At 35.4% G+C, this 23214-nt stretch overlaps 3 protein-coding genes across 4 annotated transcripts; 2 read left to right on the forward strand and 1 right to left on the reverse strand.

The window, feature by feature from the left end:
• Positions 1–569: 569 nt before the first annotated feature.
• On the reverse strand, positions 570–4521 carry LOC140743145 (uncharacterized). 2 transcript variants are annotated; one of them, XM_073074203.1, is made up of 6 exons: positions 4428–4521; positions 4234–4342; positions 2714–2881; positions 2183–2312; positions 1921–2017; positions 572–1699 (listed from the first exon to the last, which is right to left on the reverse strand). In XM_073074203.1, exons 2-6 carry the CDS (start codon positions 4306–4308, stop codon positions 862–864), a joined length of 1308 nt encoding a protein of 435 aa, XP_072930304.1. In that variant the 5' UTR covers positions 4309–4342; positions 4428–4521; the 3' UTR covers positions 572–861. The 2 variants fall into 2 exon arrangements, with proteins under 2 accessions (XP_072930305.1, XP_072930304.1); XM_073074204.1 differs by lacking the exons at positions 4234–4342; positions 4428–4521 and having other exon boundaries at positions 570–1699; positions 2722–2878.
• Positions 4522–4879: 358 nt separating this feature from the next.
• Positions 4880–9201, forward strand: Ubc7 (ubiquitin conjugating enzyme 7). The gene is made up of 5 exons (XM_073075105.1): positions 4880–5141; positions 5419–5500; positions 7033–7151; positions 7870–8010; positions 9028–9201. The coding sequence occupies exons 1-5, from the start codon at positions 5099–5101 to the stop codon at positions 9147–9149; spliced, it is 507 nt and encodes a 168-aa protein (XP_072931206.1). The 5' UTR covers positions 4880–5098; the 3' UTR covers positions 9150–9201.
• Positions 9202–11091: 1890 nt separating this feature from the next.
• Positions 11092–22796, forward strand: LOC140743663 (autophagy-related protein 13 homolog). Its single transcript, XM_073075106.1, has 7 exons — positions 11092–11532; positions 12355–12700; positions 13432–13612; positions 14473–14638; positions 15590–15730; positions 20329–20575; positions 21139–22796. Exons 1-6 carry the CDS (start codon positions 11329–11331, stop codon positions 20554–20556), a joined length of 1266 nt encoding a protein of 421 aa, XP_072931207.1. The 5' UTR covers positions 11092–11328; the 3' UTR covers positions 20557–20575; positions 21139–22796.
• The last annotated feature ends 418 nt before the right edge of the window (positions 22797–23214 follow it).

Here is a 23214-nt window from a genome sequence, read left to right on the forward strand (position 1 = left end):
ATAGGTGCATCTACATAAACGTAACTCTTCAAAAAATATTAAAGTATAAAAATGATTTCATTAACAAGTAGACATAAGTACTTAGATCATCTACAATACCTAGTTATCTTTATAGGTATTGATTTTGTTAGACCGACAAGTATTTTGCACCGCGGCGCCACTGTGTCCAAAGTATATTGATCCAGTCGGCGAAAAAGTACCAGGAGAGCATATCCCTTAGAAGCGTAATTCATCCGTTATGCATGCGTCGAACAAGGATGCAGGTATAACTGCATACCCTTCATAATCGCGCAGTCGCAGTCAGATTCATCACCAACTTGAATCAAGGTACGTATATAAAATAAAGAAGTAACGGGGATGGTCTTTACACACGTGGACTCTCGAAATTCTTGTATTTTCCACTCATTTAATACGACGCACGTGACTGCTACATCTTTATTAATTAATGATGAACCTATTTATGAGGCCTCTAAATCACACCAAAACTGTTAAAGATCTAGAGCTTATCTGTTAAAAATAGATAATTTTATAGTATTCATTTATTGCTTTGTTTTAACGTGACCTTATAAAACAATCTGGATTAAATGCTGCCAAAGAGTTATTTCATAGTATTATGAATATTAATTATTACAATTAATCGAAAAACAACTATGTGGAGAAGTCTAAACTGCAACTTTCTGTAGTTCTAAAGGCGGATAAGTATAAGTACGGATTTCCGTAAATGTTAAGGTTTGTATGTTTATAATAGCTTCTTATATTATTATCAGCCGAAAAGAAAAACAAAAATATGTTTAACAATTAACAAAAAATATAATTTGTTTATATTTCTTAGCCTAAGATACACTGCAACGTAACACAAAACTAAAGGGATAAAATGTTTTCATTAATAACTTTTGGCGAATAGCTGATGTAAGTATTTTGAGACGATCCAGTTACCAGTTCTGCAGCGTAATACAAGGTCTCACCGTCTTGAACTGGCTGTACGTTGGCCAGGTTGAAAAAATCCAGTTGGTTTTGATGATCCGTAGACTGGGGATACTGTTCCGGCATCAACGACCCCATTTCCCCCATATGGGATCGCATGTGGAAATTCAAATGGCTACTCTGTTTGAATCTCCTGCCACAGACGGGACACTGAAAGGGCTGTATGTTCGTGTGTGTGCGCATATGTTGGCGTAAATGAACCGATTGAGAGAAGCATTTGCTGCAAATCACGCACTTGAACGGTTTTACCTTGGTATGAGTCCTCAAATGCTGATCCAAGCCGGCTTTCTGCGTAAATGCTTTTGGACAATACGTACACGCAAAAGGTCGTATACCCGTATGCATTCTCATGTGCTGCTGTAACCCGCCCTGTTGGGTGAATCGCTTATTACACAGAGAGCACTGATGTGGTTTCATCTTGGCGTGCACTATGCGGTTATGTTCATCGAACTCAGCGCTGCTTAAGAAAGTATGACCACAAGTTTGACATGAAAAAGTAAGACGATGAGGAACATTGAATTGCGACGCCATGGTGGGTGCAGGATACATGTCTCTATCAAGGCGTTTCTCACAAACTTGGCACCGTAACGCCGCCTTGCGCCGTTTCGTATGTTCTTCCCGGTAATGCATAGAGTATTCACAGCAGTTAAAGAATATTTGACGGCACTGGACGTCCGGACGAAGAGTAGAAGGAAGCGTACATGTGAATGGTCCCCTACACACATAATGAGGTACATTAATTATTATACACGACATTGTCCACAATAACTTTAATGTGTTAATTCAAAGATATCTAAATGAGGACCTGATGAACTTGTGACCAAGTATTGTATCAACATACATACAGCAATACAATACAATACAATAATATACAATAGGATATTAAGATCAAACGCTTATTTTAATTCGACGATAAATATACCACACCGCACCCACCTCAAATCTACTGGTGGCTTTTGAGGGCGTACTTGCGCTTTTCTCGCGATACCATCGAGTCGTGCTTTTCTCGCCGCGTTACCGTCGAGCCCGTCACCTTTAGATGAAGTATACAGCTTTTATAAATGAAGTGTAAAGTAAATTGTAGTATACATTATAATTTCGATTATAAAATAAACTATACTATTTATTTCTTCTACAATTCTATCTAAGCGAATCTAACGAATCTAAGTAATTTAGAGCGAAGAAAACATTATTGTACCTTCGACCTTCACGAAGACGTAGCTGGTGTCCTCAGCAAACGTCCGCGTGATGAGTCCATCTTTCTCTATTATGCACGAATCGTCGGTTGACCGCGGAATGAATTTGAACCCACATAAACTGTCTAACATCTATAGAATTCAATTAAACTGAGGTAACTTTAAAATTTAATAAAGTTAAGCGTCTACCGGTATGATCAGCTCATAATCACGCAAATAATCTTTTGCATGACGTCAATTTTGTTTTGTTTCAAATTCATAGTGTAAGAGATAATTATATAACTTATAGGAGGTAAGGTACTTGAAGGTTATCTCTAGAATCGATGTGTGCAGTGAGAGAAAGGTTCATATTATATATAAAGGTTCATATTAGGCATTCCAATTTAGTTTTCAAAAGTACCAACGCACCTGTAGACGACTTCAAGGTAGGACTTCAAGCTGGCTTTAAATGGATTCCTTGCTCACTGAATAAATAAGCGATTGTGTAAATAGTGCGTCTAAGTATCGCATAACAATCAGCTAAATATGCATACAAGATCACCCCTATTAGTAGAAGAATTCTGGTCGCCCTCGCTGCCTGACCCGTCGGCATCGTGCTGTATGTTTTTATGGTTTTGTAACGCGTTGTCGTTGTAAAACGTCTTTTTACAGATGTTACACACAAAATTCGCCATAGTTTCGTCTTCGCCCAAACACGTATCCTGTAAGGGAAAGTCCAATCGAGGGTAACAAAGTCGAATAATAGGTACTTATGTAATCTATGACCCAAATGACTCTCTCAGGTCTCAAAATGCTTATGTCGTGCGGCCTGGAAAAATTAAACAGACGCATAGGTGAACTTCATATCTATTTTCATAAGATTGAAGTTACATACGAAGAAGTTCATATGGACTATTCCTATTTCAGACTCATAACAGCAGTGTTATGCGCTGCGTTCTGGTTTGAAGGGTGTGGTAAGGGAGACATACTTTTCCGAGGCGTTCCAGCTTACACTGTTTGTCCACTGCACCGTCACCGAGCCGATACCGATAATTAATCACGGCGCCGAAGTAGCGTTAGTCCTCAGGGGTATCTGTGGCTGACCCCAGGTAGGAATATCTATTCCTATCGGGGGTCGATTACAGATGTCCATGGGCGGTAGTAGCCACTTACCATCAGATGGACTGCATGCTCGTCTGCTACTCCCATATTATATTAAAAAAATATATATATATATATATATATATATATATATATATATATATATATATATATGGACGTAATTCCCATTTCCAGTTCCAAATGGTTCCCAGTTCAAATGGTCACTGCCAGCCATGGACAACTGTGACTGACTCCATATAGAACAGGAGTTCTACCTGATGTCGATCGCAGGTGCACTACCACTCCTACGGACTAAGTAGCTCGCCTCATATTTGTTTAAGTAAGTCAGCCGGCATCCAGTGTACTATTATTAAGCAAGCATAGACTTAGGGTCTCGGGGGGGGGAGGGGGGTCACAAGGGGTCATGACCACCGCCAACGAAACCGTCGAGACCGTTTTTCGTGGGGAATCCCATTATTCCTCTCTGCCGCGGGGGTACCGGAGAGGAAATGCCGAACTTTACAACAAAGTTAAGCAACATTGAAAGCGGTCAGGAATAGGATGACTCCCAGCAACCACATTTAGTGTATGCTCCTCTTCTTTCGAAGTTGACATGTTATCATCATTTGATGGTAGTCGTCAGACCATATCCAAGGTTCTACGGGGTGTGTAACCCGTACCTTCTTTCAAGAATCCATTAATTTGTTGGTGTTTCGTCTCGTCCTCTCTCAGCTGAGGAATGATGTATGTACATACATACTGTACCGTGTTGTCTCGTTCCCATACATATGGGAACGAGACAACATGATTTTCTGGTTGCATACCAATCAAAAGTTGAGTATTTAATAGTCTTAATTAATTGAGTAACGTATCGATAGTAGTGTTTACCTTATATTGCTAGGATATTTTGCAGAAGCATATCACTATATAGTTGATATTATCATAGAATTAATTTAATGCTACATAAACTTACCTGAATGTACTGAGAATGTATAACATCATTTTTCTCAGTGCTAAGTTGTATGGACTTCTCATCAAATATCTCCATTTATTTGAGTTTATGTTTGAATTATTGTTTTACTCTACTGGAAGAATTATACATTTGTTAATTAATTTCAATAAAGGTCTGATGTCATAGATGTGAAATAATAATCGAAATGGACTAACTTTTCGAGGGGTATTGATGTAAAGGAAACTATTAAATACAATAAATACACCAAAAATATTTAAGATAGATCTTATGTGAAATTAATTATTATTAATTATTTTATCTGGTGATTAGAGCTGGCGGATTTAGAGACATAAAACATTGACAACCGAACGTTTAAATATTCCGCCATTATGAGCCACGACTATAACAAAAAAAACAACAGACTACAAATAAAGGCCACAGAATAACTAGCAGTGGCAATTTAGTTTACAAATAATAATATATACTGTATAATTATTTACAACGGTTTAACTGCATGCGGTAATGCGTTTTTTTTTAAATGTTACATACGCACATTATTTTTTTTGTTCTGAAGGATATCATTTGATGGAGCTGGTAACTTATATGCTTCCTTTTGTCATTTTGACCGTAATCTGCCTGTCAAATGTCAATGTCATTAGTGACAAATAATTTCATGTACAACTTGTAACTAATGATCATCTGTCGTTTGTGGGTTCCGCAATCCGTGGTTTCGCAATATATTCTAAGTTCCAGTAATTTGGAAGATTAATTTTAATCAATTACACTTTAGTATTCGGAAATCTGATGGTTTTTAAATAGTTCGCGTGTGTAAATTAGACAATAATAAATACAGTGTTATAATATCATTAACAAGGTTTTGTTGGAAATGGCTGGATCGGCATTACGACGGCTAATGGCCGAATATAAACGTAATCATTTACAAAATATATTGGCACCAGTTTTGCATAGACGAAATAATAATTTCGTTAATTGAACACGTTGGCATATATACGTCTAATTACTTTTAAAAGTGCCCTGAACTTATTTAACTTACTTTCAAATAAAACTTTTTCTACTTATAAATATAATTTAACAGATTGTAAAGTGTTTTTAATTGAACTGGCTGAAGTTAGTTAATAATATTCTGTCAGTAGTCAGTAATGTATTAGTATGATAGAACAATTTATTTTGTATTTACATTTTTAGAACTAACTCTCAATCCACCGGAAGGAATCATTGCTGGTCCTATAAATGAAGAAAACTTCTTCGAATGGGAAGCTCTCATCACGTGAGTTATATTTTTTACATATAATATAATCTAATTCATTCATAGTTCTTAATATTATTTATTTATTAAACACAGTAGAAACTTAACATTACAGAATTACACTTAAAAATTCCATATTTCATACCGTATATCCAATTCTAGTTCAAAATTGAAGATTGGACAATCAATTCATTTATTGCTTTTTATCTAATTAGTATCTTAGGTAATTGAAAGGACAATATGTATAATACCCGGCACGAGTCGTGAGCACAGGTGGGCAGTAGTGGGGGTAAGCTCGCGCATGTACAATTTTGGCACGAATGAACATGAACCGAATGACACGCGAGCCTCCAATAGACGATGTGCATTGACTAAGGGACCAATCGCGTGCAGCTCGGCACCCTGCCCCGCCCCCATGGCTTCTTCATTCCGCCAAAGAGACCGAAACATTAACTACTGCGCAGCTGTCAGTTGTGCTCACGACTCATGCCGGTCACTATATTTGATTTGATGTTAAGTGGTCATTGTAGCTGATGATCCATATTCAAATAGTCATAACTATGGAACATTTACATGAACGAGATCACTTTGAGGTCCTATTTCGCGGTGTAAGAGTCAGATGAACGTATCTACATTTTGTCAATTTTACAGGAGAGCAAAAATAGTATAAAAATTCGCCACTTCCAACTTTACTAGATCATTAATAGAGATAATATACAGTAGTGGAAATAAAAATATATATATTAATATATTGTCCTACTATTCGAGTTTTGAAAAATATAAAAAGAAATTTTTATAAATGCTTACAAAGACACAATATATATATTTTAATTTATTGGGTATTTTATTTATTAAATATTGAATATAGTGTTATGTCCTTTTGCCATTTCACAAAGGTTCATTGTGAACCGTTTTGTGAAAAAAAAGATTTATGATTTATGTATATATGTTCATCTGACTTACACAGCGACTCATATCTACAGAAGTTGTGTCATACAGGGTCTGTGATAGACGAACTTATATTTTTCTGTTCAATATTTTGCATGAACGACCCATGTCTGCACTTAACGTAACACAATGGTAGATGTGAACATATGTTATTGAATAAACACATAGTATAGGAGAATAATTTTTAGGATTCCATAACCAAAGGGTACATCCTAAAAATAAAAAATCTTGAAAATAAATGCCATACAAGGAACTGCTAATTTTCGACGTTTTTAGATTTATGTATGTGTAACTTAATTGTAATAGGTAGATTGTTAAAATTTTGCAATGTATTTACTCCTATGACAGCTATGATAACAAATACTAAAGATAAAAAGCGAATGAAATTTTTGTAGTACAGAATGCTCCATGTGCTAATACAACTTGCACTTGACCAATTATTTTACTATGGCACACATCTCGTTCTATGCCTGTGAATGTAAATGGACCCGTAAAGTCTTAAACTAGCCCTGAAACTGTAAACTAGCCCTGAGGACTTGTTAACTGAGGACTGATTAACAATGCTTACAACTTGTGTGATTGAAAAAACATCTTGAACTTTACAGAGGTCCAGAAGGAACATGCTTTGAGGGTGGCATATTCCCTGCGAAACTGATCTTCCCTCCCGATTACCCACTCAGTCCTCCTAAGATGCAGTTCATCTGTGAAATGTTTCATCCTAATAGTAAGTATATGAAATAAAATTATACTTATTCTGCCCAAATGCAACCTAAAACTGTATAAAAGAAATGTGTATCAAATGGCTATAAAATTTTTTAACAAGCTTCCTGACTCCTTTAAAGAATTTCCGTACAATGGATTTAAAAAGGAACTAAGAATATGGCTTCAAAGAAAATGACTCTACTCTATAAATGAATATTTAGAAATAAATTGATAATAATCGAAATTTAATTGTAAACGGACAGGAAAAATTAAAAATTGTAACTATTTCATTATTATTATTAATATTTTATTATTTTTTACTGACATGGGATATTATTGTGTAATTACGCCAATGTGACTAATTGTTTTGTACGATCAAAACAAAGTAAGTTAACATAAAATTAAGTTTATAACCATATTTGCACGCCGAAATGGTAAAATAAGAGGATTTTTGTATCTTAGGACAGATTTAATCAGAGTTATGTACCTTATTTGGCAAATAAAGATGTTTTTGATTTTTGATTTGATTTACTGTTTGGTAATGTTCTCGTAGGTAGTGTTGTTTTCAAAAATATTATAATTAAATTACTTGTCTATATGTATGTATGAACTAAACTTGTACGCATCGACATATTTGTATAGATGTATAAGTTACTAAAATAATTACTTAGGCTTAGAATATCATTATCTATATGGAAGTCACTATGAATTAATTTTTAATATAACAAACAATATTTTAGTATATACAGATGGCAGAGTTTGCATTTCGATCCTGCATGCCCCAGGGGATGATCCGATGGGATACGAAAGCAGTGCTGAAAGATGGTCACCAGTGCAAAGTGTAGAGAAGATACTACTCTCTGTGGTCAGCATGCTTGCGGGTAAGATTTATTCATCATTATTTGTTTATGTTTTATCTATAAAAGCAATATTCAAGTTATCATTGATATAAATAAGTATTAGTTTAATATACTTTTTTTTTTTTTTGTGTTAGCATCTGCGATCAGTCTGTCTGCGACTATAAACAGATGTGTTGTGAGTCTTATAAGGCTTGTAGGGAACTGCTCCCAGCGGAGCCAGTGGAGTTTAATATACATAAATAATAGATGCAGTTTGCGTCTTGGATTAAGTACCTAAGGGGCATTTGCGACGTATGATATTTATTATTTACCTAACAAACAATATTACAACTTATAATAGATATCACTCTATATGTCACAAAAATATTTATTTTTATTATTGTACAGCAAGCTTTCCCCTTTACAATGTAATAAGTGTAATTATAAAAGGTGGTAAAACCCTTTGTGGGAGTACCACCATCACACCTCTCTTTGCCTAGCATCAGTGGCAGATTAAGTGCGTCGGAGGCCCGGGGCGGAAAGTTGAATGGAGGTCCCCAGTGTTCACCTGTGATTCGGTGACCTCTTTTTTCGCTGACTGTTCCACATTTCATAGATTGTTTGGTCCTGACGACCTTTTTTTTAACAACTGTGACTGTGACCGCCCAGGGCGGACTTCCGCCCCTCCTTTAAGCCGCCCTAGAGCCTAGCATCTCTGACCAATTTTTTGACAATTGTATTCTGTATATTGTTACATCACATTTCACATGGGCTGCATCGAGTATGCAATGGCTGCTTCTATTAAAAAATTAAATTTCATTGTATAAAGCAAATTATAATAAACCATTTTTATACATGACTGCAGAGATTAATCTTTTTTGAGTGTATACATAAGTATTTCTCATCTCTCTCTCATAAGTACATCTTGCAACCCCTATGCCTTTATTTTAATTTTAGGTTGTATATTTAAATAGTTGGGTTTTTTGTTACTATAAAAGTTAAATACATATGCCTATAAAAATATTATGTTGCTAATCATAAACATAAATTATATTCCAGAACCCAATGATGAAAGTGGTGCAAATGTGGATGCTGCTAAGATGTGGAGAGAAGATCGGGAGCAATTTAACAAAATAGCTGAGCAGCTGGTTCGAAAGACCCTTGGAATATATAACTCTTAAATAATTCTTTGCTACAAGTTTGCATCGAGGAATATACATTTTGGTATCAATATTTTACTATCTTAATGAGACCTGTTACAAAATTCCATGAATGAATATATGAAGTTTAAACATATTTAGATAAATCTATAGACATAAATTTATATCAATAAATAAATTATTCCTTGTAACTTAATAAATTTATTGTCATAAAACATACAATGGTATGTGTTAATAAAATAGGAAAAATGTTTAATGCTCAAAGTTACATTTAAATTATCACTTCAATAACATCACGTTGGTTATTAAAGTTTTATAGTTCAAAGTTAAACCATCCAATATTTATTATTGTTAAGGTTCGTTCTTTACTCATTTTATTTCTTTGGGCATGTTTATTTTACTTAGCCAATTATTCTTTTTCAAATCTGTCTCATGCAGCAAAGATCAAAATGACAAAGACAAATATTGTCATTTTGAAGAGGGACATAGAAAAGCCCACAGACCTTTTGGGTACAAAATACAGTGGAAAAGCCCTTAAAAACTATGGAATTTTGGAAAAAAAGCTATGGATAAACTATAATACTCTGTGAACAGGCTTTTAAATTTTGGTACATGTTTGGATTAATTTTTAGGGAATTTTACTGTGGTAGGTAGTTTAGAACAGTATTTAATTAATTGCTTTACTCAATAGACCCTAATGTAATAATGTATATTCAGGAATTTATTTCCTTTTTAATGTTTTTATGATGAATTAATAATGAATAAGTATTAAATTGCAGATATTTTATAATTTCATGGTTTTAATAACAAAATTATTGGCTTTTAGTAGATAAGCTAGATGCTACTGTATGCTTCATTCTCAGGTCGTTTTCAAGAAGGACACATTTCTTGAAAGAATAAAGATTGCATTGTATATCATGTTATCCATTAAATATAATTATTAGTTGAAATATGTAAAATGTTATTTATTCAATATGTTGACTGAATGTAATAATATTTTTTATGAAATACCTAGATGTTTTTAATTTGTTTTATTAAATAAATATAAATATGCAAATTACATTTTTAATTGTTTCTTTTTGTCACATGTAGTTTAAGTAATTTTTATGTGAACAACGAAAATATATTTACCTTTTTAGAATGTATTGAAGGGGGAGGTCGACCTGGGTTCATGCCCATACCAACAGTATGTTTGAAAAAAAATTTAACGTGACTAGCATCCATCGCACGTTGTTCATTAAAACGCTCACTTATTTTAAATAACGAATTGAGGCACATTTTTATTTTTTCACGACTTTCGTATAGTTTTACAGTAGAGGGAGAATTTATTTCAAGGCGGCTTGATCGGAGCGACATGGAGCCGCTATTGGAAACCTTTCTATGTCGAAGATCATCCCAATGAATATAATGTCTAAACATATAGGTAGAAAAAGTAAATATTAATAATAAAGTATATATTTTATGCATGTATTTATTAGACACATTTTTTTATTCCAATTAAATTAAATTTGCAACATTCCAGGACTTATTTACAAGTTAATTTAATGAATAATACTGTGAGGAAGGCAATGTTAGGACGAAAAAGGGATATCCTTCATTATGATTTATGAAAGACCTTGATTTAATAACATTAACAGCTATTGCTATAGGCATGCATCGAGGATATGCAGGTCTAAATTTGAAATAGGACCGGCAATCACGCAGTTAGTACAGTTACCTACTACGGTAAAAACCGCACATTTTTTGTTTATTAAACTTCAAGAATATAAAATTCGGTCTCTGTGTTCTTTGATTAAACTTTAATTGCATAAAATGATATAAATCAAATCTTTTCAAATAAAAAAAATCCCATTAAATTGTAATTTTAATGCCATAACTTAATTTAACAATGTAGACATTTTTGTTTTATCTATGATAGTTTCCTTGACTATCTGTAATCGATGTTTGGTTAGTTATAAAAAAAGTTGTCGATTTGCTGGTTTATTTGCTGCTGTCTTTATTTATTACAAAGTTAATATCTGATATCTTAAACCTAACGTATTCGTTGATCTGGCTATATATTTTCGAATAACAAATATTCTGGAGCGCGTAAGGTGGAGTAGTGGTAGCACATGAAAAGTAAAAATGGGCGTTAAATTAGCATCATGTTTTGTGTAGATTATATTGTTCTTTTACGTGAAAGGTAAATTCTTCAGTCTCGATGGATATAAGAAGCGAAGTATTAAAAATGGCATCGAGTGCCGACAGCCAGGAGCGTTACAAACTGTACAAGTTTACCAAGATACTTACTCTGAAGGTGGCCCAGATTGTGGTTCAGAGCAGACAGGGCAAGAAAATAACGCATGATTACAGCACCTCTAAGCCCCCGGAGGAACTACCCTCGTCTCCAAGCAATCTCCAATGGGTGAGGCTATTATATTTATAAATAATAAGTGCACTAACTTGATAATAAATTCTCACTGCGGGCCATATGTTACCAAATGAGAATAAAATAGCAATTTTACTCTATATTTATAGATACAGTCCATTAAGATAGGCTCAAATATTATTTTATTTTTTGTAACAATTTATTAGAATGCTTAATGCTTAAATGTGAAATTTTCGTTTAAGGTGATAAAAAATTGATTTAGCAAAACATGAAATAAAGTGAGGGAAGTACAGATGATACTAGTGTTGCAAAAACCTCCTTAATTGTTTTAATTAGAATACAAATAACACTCTAATTCAAGAATAAACTTCTTGGTATTCTTATTCAAGTCGTTTACAATCACTAGTTTTTGAGCCTTGGTTTTTTAACTGTCGTGACCATGGTTCCAGCCCTAGGCATGCACATGAAATTTTTCAGAGTTATGCATATATTAAAAATCAAATTATCACTGGCTTTAAAAAATTCTCATAGTTGTGTGAAGTCCAATACACTTGGCCAGCATGGTGGACTATGGCCTACATCCCATAGTCTTAAATCATTCTGGGAGGAGATAAATGTCCATGTCTCCTCATTGGATAAAGATATCAGCATCAGATTCCACCGAAACGCAAAAACTGATCAATAGAAGTGGGTGTAAGGGTGGTACCTCCCTAGTCACACCATACTGCTTCTACCACCATTCAACACTCATACTACAAAAAGGAAGTGCTGTTTGAAACTGACTCCACAAGCCAATATCTCTTATTACCATGTATTGTAATTTTTTCAATCTATTTTAATTACATATACTGTTTTTAGTTTAACTTGTCCATTCCGGATGAGCCACAAGTGAATATGGAGGCAAAGCGGGTTTTGAATGGCGAAGTGATTGAGGCCCTCTCCAATGTGTTATGCATTGAAATATCTCTGAAGACAGTGGAAGGGGATGAAATGGTACTGGAGCTGTGGACAGTGAGAATGGTACCGGGGTGTGACATTATAACGTCTATATCAACAATCTACTATCGTATGAGCATCATGCTCAAGTCAACGCTGAGCATCACGAGAATAACGCCAGCGTACAAGATGTCAAGGCTACAGCAGAAGGAGTCGTACAAGATATTCCACCAGATTTATGGAGGACACCCAAATCCAGAATTGTTAGGTGAGTTCATTCTTATGGTTCATTTTAGTAATTTAGTGTAATTCGCGGTGTAAGAGTCAGATGAACGTATCTACATTTTGTCAATTTTACAGGAGAGCAAATATAGTGTGACAATTCACCATTTCAAACTTTTCTTTTGTGGACATAGAAGAACCTATGATTAAAAACGTATTTTTTTTGTAAATATGTTCTTATAGGTTTAACAGTTAACATAATAATTAAAACTAATTTGACGGAACTCATAATGCAATATTCTGGTTCAGTCGAAAGTGGATCTTATGTTATTTCTTTTTTTGTAACTTGTGAAATATTGAATATAGCTTTACGTCGTTTTGCCATTTCATAAAGGACTACATTGTGAACCGTTTTGTGAAAAAAAACGTTTTTTTATTTTTTGTACATACAATCTGACTCTTACACCGCAAATTGTAAATAAATTAAATGTAATAATCACATAAATTATTTTATATTTGATTAGTTGTTAGGTTAGCTAATAATTAGGTTAGTTGGTTACGTTAAATCAAATACTCCGCAAAATGAAATGATGTATCTTCAGATGTCCTTCTTTATTGGTTATATAAGTTATAAAATAATATAATTGACACAATAATAAGTGTTAACGAATTGGTTTAAGATGCATAATTATTGTCTGTCTGTATGCAAGTTTAATTTGGTTTATATTTATGATACATAATAATATATATTTATTTTAAATGTGATGTCATTTTAAGGTGAGAAGTACAAAACTATAAAAGTGAGCGAGCTTCATACACCAATTGGAATAATCGTGATTGAGGTCATGTACAGGACAAAAATGACCATAATACCACAGCCAGACCGAGGCAGAGAGGCGGTGAGCGGGACCACCGAAATGTTCATAAAGGATAATCATTTCCGAATGGACAGTCCAAGGTTCGAATAAAGTTTTTGTTTTATAAATCACTATCTGATATCTGATCATAAATCGATCATAAATCACTATCTGATATATGATAATATCTGAGCCGGTAAATGTTGTGTTGCCATATAAATAAAAAAATGTTAAGGGTGAACAACCCTTATCAGTTATGGGTATGAAAATTAGATAGTAGCCGATTCTCAGACCTACTGAATATGCATATAAAATTTGGTGAAAATCGGAAAAGCAGTTTCGGAGGAGTTCGGTAACTAACACTGTGACAGGAGAATTTTATATATAAGATTATGGTATATTAGTGATGAATAATTGTAATTTTGCCCTTTAAAAGAGAAGTGCAAGTTGACAACCTGATGGTAACTGGTTGTAGCTCATACACTTCTGTTATCAGCTGCAAATAGGATTCGAGTCCTATCTAATGTGGGTTGCAAATGTGTTCCATTAGTAGGAAGTTCGAATGACTCATTTATTTAAGTTTTTATGCAAATAGTCACATATGAATATATAACTGCTATTGTGACAATAAAAATAATTCATCTGACTTATAAAGGTAGGATAGCAAACAAGCATGCAGTCCACCTGACGATAAGTGGCTACTGATGCTCATGGACATTTGTAATCAGTCGCAGATCAGATTAGATTCCTACTGATGTTGCCACTGTTAGGCCACTACCCCTGAGGACTAAGCTGGAATACGTTTGAAAAGTATGTCTCTCTTGCCACGTCCTTTAAACCAAAACACAGCAGCGCATAACACTGCTGTTAGACAGCAACAGGAGTGGCGGTGGTTCTACCACCTTTACAATTATTCTTTTGTTAAGTTATTCAAGCTTACACTCCTATACACCTATTGCAGGAAAGTGCCATGTGACAAGAAAGAGGTGGATCTCTCGAAGCCGTTGACGGCTGGTGCGTTTGTGGACTCAGTGAAGATAAAGGAACTTCACGACGCCCTAACACAACAACTGCCCCCAGAGCCCCCCATGAACTGGCTGCTCGCCGAGAAAGATAGTATGGATAAGGTTAACTATTTCGATTATTGTTGAAAAATACTCAAAGGGTCGAAGGGTTGCGCTCCGCAAGTGCCAGCAGAAGTGAAAACCTAACCTAAATAATAAAATATAATAAATAAAAATGAAACCGACACCCTTTAACATATTTTGTTTTTCTGACACCGGATGACATCTTGACTTGCAGTTGGTTTTGCCGTCTTACTAATATTCGATCAGGACGAGTGACCTGACACGAGTTTAACATTTATTACACATCACAAAAAGTTCACAACGCCGCTAAATAATTTTCTATTTCAATAATTTTGAAAATATTTATAAAAAGTTAAAACATTGAAACTAAATGTCAGTAACCAATCAATTATTTGACTTGTGGGTTCTGGTAAAATTGGACAAACAATTGGAATATACCTAGCAACAGTAAATATGCAGATTCATTTCACATAGTAAAATTATACAAAAAATTCAGTGACTTTAGAAATGTAAGTTCCTAATAAAAAAATATATGGTTTATTAAAAACCTAACAATAGCTTCTTCGAGGACACGCAAATAAATAATGCAGTTGTATTTGAACAACTATAATTTGCATGTTGTCATTAATGTTTTATGAGAAGGCAGTTCGCTCAGTGCTGGAAATCGACCCTAATTATTAAGTATGGATATTGAATATTCTATTTTTATTCAAGATGTAGTACTTTTGAGGGTGTTTTAGAAAAAGTACGAGTGACAAATGAGATCGTTACGCCCTTTATTGACATTCAATCTATCCAATGTTTAAATCTAAATCAATAATCAATCCATACAATGTTTTAAACTAAAGATCGATATATGATCAATGATCATTACTGCATAATATACGTTGGCAAATTTTGACCCGTGGTAGGCAAAAATTAGATAGACTGAATATTCATAACTGAAGATAAGGCTATAACGATAACAATATTAAATCTCATTTTCCACAGCGTAAGAAGATGTTGGCGAACGCTGATCTTTTGAACATGAACAATCGTCCGGGCTGCAGTGGCCAGCCTTCCACGTCAGCTGCTGCCTCCAAAGCCATCGAGGTCCCCAAAAGCAAGGACCCCAACAAATACACCTTGATGGTAAACTACATATTAATTTTATTATTATCTTATATATAAAATTCTCGTGTCACAATGTTAGTTACCGTACTCCTCCGAAACGGCTTTACCGATTATCACCGAATTTTATATGCATATTCAGTAGATCTGAGAATCGGTTACTATCTATTTTTCATACCCCTAAGTGATAAGGGTTGTTCACCCTTAACATGTTTTTATTTATATGGCAACACAACGTTTGCCGGGTCAGCTAGTTATACTATAAAATGTCATATTGTTGAACTATTTGTGCGATCATAGTAATAAGGGCCATAGGAGACATGTCTGCTATATGTCATCTGCAGTATCATGATACTTTGCATACTTTAAGCTTGAGCGAGTGACGATTTAGCTTCTTTTTGGAAATTAAACGCAGCGGTCAAACGCTAAACGCCGCTAACGCTGAGGTGCCAGTGTCAGCTACTTTTGAACAGTCTAACGCATTTGGCATCTGAATGCTAAAAACGCTCGATAAAATGTGTGTTGTCGTTACCGCGACTGAACGCAGCAAATTGCCAATACCTCATGTTGCATTGATGTAATCGAGAAAATGCGAATCGTCAATGTGGAAGGATCTGAACTAGGATTACATGTTTTTTATGTTAGTTTTTCTAGTCCCTACAAATACAGATAAAAATTGGTGTATACGCTTTTTTCCTGCGATTAAAGAGATATTCATCTTTATACAAATATTGCTTATGCGATTAAGCTGAAGTTTGTTTTCGGGACTTGTTTAATTTTAAACGCAAGTAAGTTAAATTTTTAAACAACAATATTTTCTTGGCGTGCATCACTCGCAATATTGCTTTGCACTTGCATTCAGTAAATGAATCTACTGGCTATAAAGGCGATGTTACCTAAATGACCATTAATTAAAATGATGTATATCAACCGTTACTATCTCGCCGCTGAGCTTGAGTCTCTTCTCAAATATGGTTGGATGTGTTCACGCGCATATGCGAATGTTATGCGAGTCTTGGGTGTGCAGGTTTCTTTATGATTTGTAACTTATCGCTAAATTAGAAGCCCCAAAATCATTCAGTCTCATAATGTTGTCTAAAACAACAGTAAAATATGGTTCGACATAAAAGGCACCACCACCATACCTTATATATAACCTTATAGATTTTCAACCCCTTTTTTATACTCTTAGAGGTTGATTTTCCAATAACAGAAAAGTAGATGTTATATAGTTTCTATTAAGAAAGCCAAATACAAAATATCATAGCCTTCAAAATTCACTGACATTCAAACAAACTTTCAACCCCCTAAGGGATATAATTTCCACAATTCCTTCCTTGGTGTTCACTTATATTATACAAAGAACCAAAGGGCTGTGCGTTGACCACTGACATAATAAATACCCTTACTATTTTATACATACATACATACATATATATAGATATTGTTGTTGTAATATATTTATATTGCAGTTCACGGCCTCGACTTTATTTAAGAACTGTTATCAGAATGCTTGTTTTCTATGTCTGGCGATTGCATTGCAATGATATCTACTAGAAACGCCTAAAGGTCATAATTATTTATAAATAACGCACATAACTTGTAATAAATATATTGATTGCATGCAGCTGCAAAATTAAATAGTAAGCAACTATGTTAACGATTTAATACTCCAAGTATAATAATGTTGATTTTATTATATTTACATCGTCTTTACGCAATAGCTTTTAACTTGCGAACTAGTTAATATTTTTATTTCTGCCAATTGTATCCTAATCAATATTATAAATGCGAATTTGTTTTTGCTACACTTAACTAAAAAAACAATTGTTAAAATTTTGGTACACGCTTTAACAGGGGTTCAGAAAAGAATATAGACCCTTTAGACCGAAAAAAGTAGTGTTCCTGAGTTTAGAAAAAAAAAACTCCGAATGCGAGCGAAGCCACATTTATTTAAATTAACTATCACTTGCTTAAACGGCGAAGGACAATGTGAGGAAACCTGCACATCTGAGGATTCTGAAAAATAGTTCTCAAGGGTGTGTGAAGTCCTAAAGGCAGTGAAGGGTTACTAAGTTATAAATACCTAGCAAAGATTAACATGTGGCACTTCAGTAACAATAGTAGGGCACTGGTGACAGCAGTAGTAGTAGAATAATCAAGGTTTCCATATGATACACCATGAAAACTACTTTATAATGTTTGTTCGGTTGTGTAGCGAAGCGATTATCATACCTGCCCCACACGCAGAGGGTTCTGGGTTCGATCTTAGATATTTAAATAATGAGTTCAGATTCTGTTGTAGGTCTGGGTATCTTTGTATTCGTCTCTGTATGTGTCCTTTGTACACATGCCAGCTATTCCTCGTGTGGGGCTTTCAGAGTAGAAATCGTCTTTTCAAGGAGTGTTAGTATACAATCGGGGTATTTTTTCGGGGGCAAAATGTCCCTCCTATGTTCACGGAAGGGCGGTTGTGGTGACATTAAAATCCATGCGGGTCTTCTATCTATCAGTTTAAATAACAGCTGGTGTGATAAATGCGGGCGTTTACAAAGATTTGCCGTAGCGAAGATGTGCTTATTGAGTGACCTAGCTATGCGATGTAAATATCAAATAGTAAACCAGCAAAGTCAGTGAATAAATATTTTTTTATAATATAGGAGTAGCAGACGAGAATGTAGTCCACCTGATGGTAAGTGGCTACTGCCCCCCATGGACATCTGTAATCCACTCCAGATAGGATTAGATATTCCTATCTGATATCAGCCACAGATGCGCCGCTGCCCCTGAGGACTAAGCTAGAACGCCTCGGAAAAGTATGTTTCCCTTACCACACCCTTCAAACAAGAACACAGCAGCGCCTAACACTGCTGTTATTAGGTAGAAATAGGTGTGGCGGTGGTGCCGCCGGAGTCGAACCACAAAGGGTTCTACCACCTTTCTTGATTGTCCCGAGCTGCTGGCATGCAAATAATACAGAGAAGTTGACAATTACAAATTGTAATAAGCATAATTATGTGTTTTGACGAAAGCGCCGAGTGGTGGTGATGTGATACGAGTATTAACGGTCTGACCGTAATAATTTGCAAAATATGATACTTATCGCTGGGATTTAATATTTCTAGACATTTGTCTGCATTGCTTTCTTTATTGAGCATGTTATTCGCTGTTAGCGAACAGTTTTGTTGTAGGGTAAAATACATTATGACTTATTATTATCGATGGCGATGCGGAAAATATCTGGAGATATACTTAAAATAAATAATTTAAATGAATCAATCAATATAATAATGTGTTAAAATAAAATAATAAAGTTTCATTTCAAAAATCTTATAAACTTTATATTAACAACAGCAGTACACCAACAGTAGCACATTGCGTGTATTGATAATAATATTATGTCGTGATATTAGTTGTTACTTTTTATCCGACTGCTGGGCATCGTCTCTCTCCATAGCCGGAGGAGGTGCTGTGTTCTGGACTGACTAGAGTAACAAAGTGATGCCATTGTGCTATCTTGCAATAAACTTAAGCGTTTTTTTAGATATCTGCTAGCCGTACTTTTAATATTAAAAGTTCGTAATATAAGTATAATTTGTAATTATTGTTATAAAAAAATGTATAAATAATATTTTTTGTTGGTCTGGCGAATAATGCATCTAACATGACTTTCTTTACAAATTTTATAATGCAATATGAAAGTGTTTTTATGAATGAATCTAAAATGGTTCTTTGCAGATGATAAGTGATCATAATAAATGACACCACTATAAGGGTTGGTCATAGCATTGGACATAAAATGTGACCCGCGAAGTCTTTCTCTCCTTTTAGTCAAGTACATGGTCAGATAGTAGCGTAAATATATTTTTGGTGGTCGCTACATTATGTAAGTCAGCTGGCATTCCTGTCTTTTCATTGGAACGCCAGAACTGCTTTACACTAGAAATAGGAGTGGCGATGGTACCTTCCGGGCGGAATCATAGGATCAAGCACGTTCGAAATGTTACTAGTGATCTCTGCATCTACCTAAGCACAGTATAGTCCGCGTAAAGCTGCTGTCCGCTCTGAATATAGAAATGTATCGCGTCGCCATAGCAAATTGTATGACTGCACCTGCTCGCAACAACTTCAGAGCGGACTAGCAGTTTGGCGCGGACTGTACCTGTACGTACTGTGCTTGGCTGTGTGTGTGTACGAACGATCCGCACATGAAAGACGACACTATTTACATTTTGATAAAACTACTTTTTAAAACCCCCAATAATTTTGTATTTTGTGCTGAGTTCTTCTATTAAAAAATCTTCATCTTTATATGTTACGTGTAATGACGATAAAGAAAAAAAACCATGAATTCCATGAATAGAAAAAATATTAAATGAATGTCCCTAAATATTTTTGCACTTTAGGAAATGTGCGAATTTAAAATGAATTATCAATTGCTTAAATGTCGAAGGAATATGCTGGAGAAAACCTGCACGCCTGAGAAATCGAAAAACAAGTTCTTAAGTGTGTGTAAAGTCTACCAAACCGCCCTTGGCTAACCTGTTATGACCTAAAACCTTACTGTGAGAGTACTGAGTTGAACTTAGGCATTGAAAGGCACCGCTGTATCGTTTCAGGATTTCCCCTTCGCGGACGGCAGCCCTATAACCGAGTTAGCGAACTTCTACCAGGAGTGTCTGCAAGCGCGCTCAGCGAGCGAGGAGTGGACCGAGGTGTTACAAACTCGGTCGACGGATTCGGACACGCTGTCCCAACAGCTGAGGATGTACGAGGAGGCGGTGCCCGAGTTCGACAGCATGGTCGCTTCCATGTTCAGCAACTCGGAGAACTCCGACTTCTCGTAAACTCTGCTCGGCTGATGCTGTGAGTATCATTTGATCGTATAGACGAGATAGATGTGTTATAATCTCGGTCGACGGACTCGGATACGCTGTCCCAACAGCTGAGGATGTACGAGGAGGCGGTGCCCGAGTTCGACGGCATGGTCGGTTCGATGTTCAGCAACTCGGAGAACTCCGACTTCTCGTAAACTCGGCTCGGCTGATGCTGTGAGAATCGTCTGATCGTATAGAAGAGATAGATGTGTTATAATCTCGTTCGACAGACTCGGACACCATGTTCCAACAGCTGGGGATGTACGAGTAGCATACGAGCATGCAACCCACCTGATGGTAAGTGGCTACTGCCGCCCATGGACATATGTAATCAATCCCAGATAGGATTATATATTAATTTAATATTAGAGTGGGATCAAAATATGTTTCTGATGACATTTTTCTTTTTTTAAGGCAAATTAAGCGAAGTTAAATTTTCATACTATATTCGACGCCACTTCAAAGTTACACAATTCATTCGGACACAACCTGTCAGAAATGCATTCTCTCAGCGGCCAAGTTATAATTAAATTTTAATTTTCGTTGTTACAGATTAAAGGAAAGGTGGGTGATCCCGGAAGCGTCCTACAACTACAAAGTTCTTGTTGCATTACAAATGCAAATAAAATATATTTATTCAGATTTGTTGTAGGATTTATGGCCATATTATATTATATTACTATATGTTATAACTATACTTATCAATGAGTAGTTCACGCTTGCCTAAGGACTGATGATTGCGGTATTGTATACATGTAAATCCACTCCTCGCTTCACTTTTCGAAGCGTCTCTCTTATTCCTTTTGTATAATATATATATTATGTATAATATTTGGAGGTATATCGTCGGAAAGGTTAAACTAATAATGACAAGCTGTGAATATGTATACATTTTTAGAGGACTTCTACAGAGTGTTGGGATGGCATGAGGTGTGCTGCAATGTTATAATTTATACTTTTTGTAGCTGTGTATGCCATTATTTTGGATATTTCATACTTCATTATGTTATATGTATTCCTAAATGGAAATCTAATATATCCCGTTGAAGCCATCTTCAATTAATTATTCCGAATGAATGTGTAGGTGTCGTCATGTATCACGACATTTATTAAATTATTAATTAGTCGCATTTATAATATGAACTACAAAGGCAGTTTAGATATTTATGTAGTTCATTCATTAATGGATTCTCCATTGTGCACTGTAGTAATTATATAAGGTATCTGACGAATTATTGTGTAGCAGAGGATTTTCGGTAAGGATTGTTTATAGGTTGGATTGGCATTCGGTACAGTGTACCCGGTATGCCAGGGACTGATAGTTTTGTGTAAGATGTTTGCATTTCGAAGTCTTTCTGTGATCGGTATCTGCTGATTGAAGGATGATGCATGTTACACCGATACTACGTTGTGTACCGCAATGGCTTAATGTCGTCAACCCATTATTGTCCCACTGCTGGGCATCTTCTCAGCGTAATGGGTTAGATCATCTACCGCCCTCATCATCATTATCAACAACCCATTACTGTCCCACTGCTGGGCACGGGTCTCCTCTCAGAATGAGAAGGATTAGGCCATAGTCCACCGCGCTAGCCGAGTGCGTATTGGTAGACTTCACATACTTTTGAGATTTTTTTTTATAAATCTCTCAGGTATGCAGGTTTCCTCACGATGTTTTCCTTCACTGTTGAGCAAGTGATAATATTTTTTTTTACCGCCCTGGAATAGTTTAACACTAAGGTTTTATGAATGAATTGTTGCAGCGCTAATGCGTATAGGATTCGCTGTCATGGGTGCCAAAGACACAAAGAGGAACACAGTAATACTCAAATTCAGAACGGATATCTAAATTCATTATTTAGCTGTCTGTCTAGCCGAGGATCAAACCCGGAACGCTCTCTTTGGCAGATCGATTTGATGACTGCTGCCTCACGCTGTTTGAACATTTCACTCGTCTAATCAATCCCAGTATGCAGTGGTACTTCAATCCTTACGAACTTATATTGAACTTCAAGTCAGGAAGATGCTTTTCTCATTTCTCTCTTTGAGCTTGTCAGAATCTTAAAATAATCTCTAAGTAATATCATGCCAGCTATCCATATCAGAGCTCAGAATAACTTATATGTTTTAAAGCTGAAACTGACAGGCGCTTCCCCGGCTTAACTAATGTCTAGTTCTTTAAAGTGAAGTATGAATGGTGGTAGAACCAGCACTATAGGTGATAGGCATGTAGAAAAGAAATTCCACTAAACCCTAGTGGAATTTGAGGAACATTAATAGAAAAAGCCAGAAGAACCGATGAAAATTTAATGACAACGTTTAAAGGAAGGAATGACATAGAAAAACAATATACATAAGAACGTATTAAAAGAAAAATACATTAAAACCTTCTGCGCTAAAATAATAATATAAATAATAAATAGTGCGTCGCTTACAAGCACAATTCGACCAGGAAGGTACCACTGCCACATACTTCTTGTGTGATGTAGTTCCAGCGTTTCGGTGGGAAGGCGTTGATGTAAGCTAACATGAGGCGATCATCTTCATTCTCTTCACCTTAGTCCTCAGGAGTGCATTGTATCTGCGATTGGCTTAAGGTATCTCTGTTTTATATGGAGTTGGATACAG

This window comes from Epargyreus clarus, unplaced genomic scaffold (genome assembly GCF_041222505.1).
Source record: "Epargyreus clarus isolate Ecla_fem2 unplaced genomic scaffold, WU_Ecla_fem_2.2 ptg000007l, whole genome shotgun sequence".
NCBI classification, from domain to species: domain Eukaryota; kingdom Metazoa; phylum Arthropoda; class Insecta; order Lepidoptera; family Hesperiidae; genus Epargyreus; species Epargyreus clarus.